This window comes from Microtus ochrogaster, chromosome 1 (assembly GCF_000317375.1).
Source record: "Microtus ochrogaster isolate Prairie Vole_2 chromosome 1, MicOch1.0, whole genome shotgun sequence".
NCBI lineage: Eukaryota > Metazoa > Chordata > Mammalia > Rodentia > Cricetidae > Microtus > Microtus ochrogaster.
Genome location: NC_022009.1, coordinates 12,030,020 through 12,035,751, shown reverse-complemented (window position 1 = coordinate 12,035,751; position 5,732 = coordinate 12,030,020). Strand labels below are relative to the sequence as shown.

The 5,732-nt window shown below is 42.5% G+C and overlaps 1 protein-coding gene across 1 annotated transcript in view; it reads right to left on the bottom strand.

Moving 5' to 3' along the window:
- Positions 1–1,327: 1,327 nt before the first annotated feature.
- Snapc1 (small nuclear RNA activating complex polypeptide 1) overlaps positions 1,328–5,732 on the bottom strand; it is a 19,584-nt gene continuing 15,179 nt past the window's right edge. The window contains exons 9-10 of the mRNA XM_005343207.3: positions 3,551–3,649; positions 1,328–2,228 (exon numbers count right to left, since the gene is read on the bottom strand). Coding sequence (XP_005343264.1) covers positions 2,194–2,228; positions 3,551–3,649 — 134 coding nt within the window. The 3' untranslated portion in view covers positions 1,328–2,193. The remainder of the gene's footprint in view (positions 2,229–3,550; positions 3,650–5,732) is intronic.

Here is a 5,732-nt window from a genome sequence, read left to right as displayed (position 1 = left end):
CTGTCTGTCAAAGGAGTCTGATGCTCTGGGAAATCCTGAGACTCTAAATGTCTGCCCATTCACCTTTTCTGAGGAAAGCTGCCAGAGATGGGCTCTTCTCTGTCATCTGTTGTGCCCTATGGTACACGGGCCACAACTGTAGGACTCAGGGATCTCTATCCTAGTTAAGACCATCATCTGATGTACAGGAGCCCTACAGTTATTGTCCAAGTCTTTGAGGAAGCTGTGTCTCTGATGGAGTCCCTTACTCACTTAGCTGCATTCTTCCGGTAAGCTTCTAGCATTTAAGATAGCGGGAAGATGCTTTTGTTTCTTCCGACTGAAAGAAGCCTGCTCAAACATCTCTTGCAATAAAAATTCAGACCTGTAATACACAGCACAGTAGAATGAATAATTCAGGCATTTAAAAATATCACATGAAAGAGATTATACAACCTCGAGTCTGGGCTTTGACATTTACATTAACACAGAGAAGAAAAATGTGCAATGAAAATTACTACACAGTCGTTCAAAAGATAAAGGAAATGTGAATATTTTAACACCCACGGAGTTCTTTCCAGCCATTAAAAAGTAAGCCTTCTTCAAACTATAATTTAATTCAAGTACCAAGGGTAAGGAAGGTATTAGGAACTATGGTTATTTCCCTAAGCTAACCTGGGGGAAAAAAATGAAAGTAATTTTCAGTGTATAAAGTTCATTTTTAAGATATTTTCTCAAGAGATAGTAGACAGGCAGGCAGGCCGGCAGGCAGGCAGAGGTATCAATCTTTTCACTATACCCAATGTAGGCTGACAAGAGGGTATACATTATACCTAATTACAATTAACACAAGGAAACTAGGGTTCCCTTCAGCTGTCAAATGAGCCAGGAGTTTAATCTGATCGACTCAGTGGTCTGCGTAAGCCCAGTCCTTCGGTTATTATAAGAAGAACTGCATCCAGTAGTCTATCACTACTCACCGTCACGTGCCTGCGAAACGATACCACAGAGTCTACAAGGGCTCTCTGAGAAAGAGATTACAGCTCAGCTGTCCAATGTTGCAGCTGGACAAGGCCTATACACATCTGGAGTGCCCCGCCCATGCCAGACAGGGCTGAAGTTAGTCCTAGTAGCTATAGGATAGCAAACCCAAATTTTACCCAAGTCAACATTAATATTTTTATCTTAAAATACTGTACTTACAAGATATATATTTTCAACCATATCAGATTTGAAAATTTCCTCTTCAAGCCAGATTTTGAACCTTAATAATTAACTATAGATTAGGTTGAACACGCCACATGTCATGGAGGTGATCCACTTCTTTCTGGCAGCATTCACACAATTTCCATTTAAACTCATGGGCTGAGAAATTAAAAGAGCAGCACATGCACGATGTGCTGCTATAGAATTTTTTCCTGTGATTTACAAAGACGCACTCTAAAATTTCTAAGACTGCTCCTCAAGGCTTATTAAATGTAAGCACTAGACAATTTATTATCTAATCGTATGTGTAGGTGAGGACACACACATACAAATGTATTCACACGCATTAGACCAAAGGGTATTTCAAAGCAAACACTGAAGAAGCTAGCATGAGGCACGGTGCAGTCTACAACCCCAGCAGTGGGGACTCAAGGTCAACCTACCATACATATCCAGTAAATGGATAACAGGAACACATCATTCAGGACAGAGGAGTGTTAACTTTCTAAGTTATCAGTCAAGTGGTTGACCATGCAAATTTCACACATTAAAAGACAAAGCAAGTGGGAAAAACTTTTATTGCACTTGATCATAACACATAAACTATTAAAAACCACAGCCCAGTCGACTGCTGGATGACAGGTACGAGTCACTTATATATAAATAGTATTTTAAGAAACTGAGAACTAGAGTAGTAAACATTACAGCGCCGCATGAAGGTGCAGCCACAGAACTTTCGGGAGCTAACACACAGCACACAGCGCACAGCTTTCTGTCACAGCCTGAATGCAGACTATATCTCCATCCACACAGACGCTGAACAGAAATGTTACACAGCTTCAGAGTCAGCACCTACTCCAGCTCTTGACCAACACTGGGCTCTCCCATCTCACAGAAACGACCTCGTTCTCAGATGTCAGTCCTCGCTGGCCAGCCTCTTGCTCACAACAAAATCAAACCTGCTTTTCTGTCAGGAAGCTTAGAAGCTACACTCCACCAGGCTCCTGGTCAGCGCTTTCTTTTCTTTTTGGGAGCGGTGAACTCTATGAATACAAGGTTAAGAAGTCCATCAATTCTTTTAAAAAACTGACATTTAAATGACAGTTTTATTATTACATTTTTATTATTACCTGTGTAAGAGTTTAACTCCTCTCACCCAACACTGTCCTCACAGCCAAGATCCAAGAGGGAGGCAGTGAGGGAGATGAATCTCTCTGATCTCTCTCTCTCTCTCTCTCTCTCTCTCTCTCTCTCTCTCACACACACACACACACACACACACAAACACACACACAAATGTATAATATATGTTAAATTACTTACAATATCAATATATTATCATATAACATATAATTAAAATTTAATATATATTTAAAAAATACAATGGAGCTCATGATCTTATTGCCAACTTAAAACTAGAAAAAAATCTTAGCTCTGACACACGTGACTTTTTTCCAATGAAATTGTGGTTTAGAAACGCCTATCTCCAATGAGACAGAAATGTTTCAGTCTTACTGAGATGCCAATAAGATAGGAAATCTCTGTCACTCCAAATCTTAGTTCATAATTATTAAGTTGCTTAAAATTTCTCCAGGTTTATATCTTTTCTGTAATTAGTGTAAACCCAGGGCTAGATAAGTGAGCATTATCTTGGCTAGTGAAAAGAGAGACTTCAACTCCACTACAAGGAAACCTGGGAATACAGCACTTACATGGTCTGTCTTTCTCAGTCTCACAGCTAATGCATAGCTACCATGCAAATAATCACCACTAAATACAAGACACAGAAACAAGAACTTCAGAAAGACGTGATAAAAAGAAATATTCTAGCCAAGTAGTGGTAATGCGCGCCTTTAATCCCAGCACTCAGGAGGCAGAGGCAGGCGGATCTCTGTAAGTTCGAGGACAGCCTGGTCTATAGAGCAAATTCCAGGAAAGGCTCCAAAGCTACAGAGAAACCCTGTCTTTAAAAAAAAAGAAAAAAGGAAAAGAAATATTCGCCATCAGTGAAAAATAAAAAGGGGATACCAGGGAAGATGGGGGGGGTGGAAGGGGTTAGGAAGAAAAAGAAAACAGATTCCTAGAAGACAGTGCCAGGACCAGAAGCAGGGCAGGGCAGAGGTCTGTAGGCAGCTTCTGAGAGAGTGACACTATGGACTCCCCAACAGACAACCACATCCATGTACTGCATCTTCACTAGCTGGGGAAAAGCATGGTTACAAAGTAACAATCACCTGCTCCGATGAGGCAAAGTCAGAGGGACAGAGGGTCAGAGGACTGAGTCGCCTCTCTGTCACCTGGAAGGCTCTAACGATATTGCTCTGCAAACCTAAGTCCTGCACTAACCAGTGAGACGCTCCTGTACCTGCTTCGCTGAAGTCGTCAGTCTCCTCTGCCTCTTCCGCAATTATGGGCATACTCAGGCGTAAAGACTTCTCTTCCTTCTGGTCATTCTGAACATTACCTAGAAATGTTTAGAGATAATGAGAAATTACTGTATATAAAACCAACGCTAATCTTAGGTATTATAACACTGAAATTATAATAACATAATCATGCATTCCAGAATAGAAATTTTTTAAATGTTTCTTTTCTAATTAATTTACCAATTACCAAGTTTCCTATGACTTCTTTCTCATTCTTAGCCTTGACTGATACCTCGCTGTCAAAGCTTTTCTTAAATATTAAAATATTTGTGTCACTGGGCATGGTGGCACACACCTATAATCTCAGCACTTGGGAGGATGGTTCACTTTGAGTGAGCTCCAGCCTCAAACAAATAAATGGGTAGAAAAACCTTTAATCCCAGCACTCAAGAAGCTGAAGCAGGAGGATTACAAGTCTGAGGACTGACTGGGCCACATAGCAAGTTCCAGGCCGGCTTGAGCTACATACTGAAACCCTGCATCTACCAAACAAGTTTGTGCTTTGAATACAGCTATAATTCTTCTAGTAGGCGACGTGGAGAATGAGAAGAAACAAAATTGGTGAGACACTTCATTTGACCTTTATCACACAAATAGGGTGCCAAGGAGGGCTGATCATGTGTTCCTTCACGTAATTTAAAGCTGAACAGCTTCAGTTTCCTTTCTGAATGCAGACACATTTCCTTTTGCTACACAAGACACATGCTCACATACGTTTTAGTCATATCTGCCAGTGAATTTCCACTTTCAAAAACTCTAGATTTGGGGGCTGGAGAGATGGCTCAGTGGTTAAGAGCATTGCCTGCTCTTCCAAAGGTCCTGAGTTCAGTTCCCAGCAACCACATGGTGGCTCACAACCATCACAACCATCTGTAATGGGGTCTGGTGCCCTCTTCTGGCCTGCAGGCATACAGACAGAACATTATATACAAAATAAATAAATAAATAAATAAATAAATAGGAAAAAAAAACCTCTAGATTTGGGCTGGGATGTGGCTCAGTCGGTGGAGCATTAACCTAGCGCGGGATACAGGTGAGTTTGATGCCCAGCACCATAAGCCAGGCAGGGTGGCCCACATCTACAGCCCCAGCACTAGGAAGTTGGAAGCAGGAGGACCAGAAGTTCAAGGTCTTCCTTGACTATATATAGCAAGGACAGACAGACATTACAGGAATTGAATCTAGCCAGGACAGACTGAGCAAATGTTCCCCCATATGCAGTCCTCATCACGCCACCTCTACTTCCCCAGCATTTACCACCAGCGTCCTCCACATGCTGAGACTCAGCTTATCTCATCCCCCATCAGCAGACCTGTCAGGATGCCCTCTACTTCCTACACCCACAGCCACTGTCTGCCACTACTAAACCTGAGCTCCACAGCAGGCCACTTTAGTCTGTTAACTCAAACCTTCCGGTTACTCCTGGTTTTCAAGGAGACGCTAGTCCTGTCACTCACCTCTGCCTACCAAGATAAGCCTAGGCGGCTGACTCCACTTTTGAGGTCAGGCCATGATATAATACTCAGCATATTTTTCCAGAATTACTAAAAGTTAACACTGTTTCCCTGTGAACCAAAATAGACCTCACTCTGTACACCCCAGACACTGCCCTTTCCAGGTCATCCCCTGCTTCTCTTAGTCTATGGCTTCCTCTATTGCTAAACATTTCTTTATTTTAATCTATGTGCATGGGAGATTTGCCAGGATATGTGCCTGTGTACTATTTGTGTGCCTAATGCCCAAGAAGACCAGAAGAGGGCACCAGACCCCTGGATCTGGGGTTACAGGCAGTTGTGTGCTGGAACTGAACCTGGGTCCCATAGAACAGACAGTGATCCTAACCACGGAGCCATCTCTCCAGCCCCACCAGTTTTTTAAAATAAGTACAAAGTACTCCTTAAACACACGCATCATGCTTACACAGTAAAAGTAAATTTTTTGTGAGTCGTGCATGTGACCTTGAGGCACACAGGCACACACGTGACACTGAGGCACGCCTGTGTAGGTGTACATGTGACACTGAGGCACGCCTGTGTAGGTGTACATGTGACACTGAGGCACGCCTGTGTAGGTGTACATGTGACTGAGGCACACCTGTGTAGGTGTACATGTGACACTGAG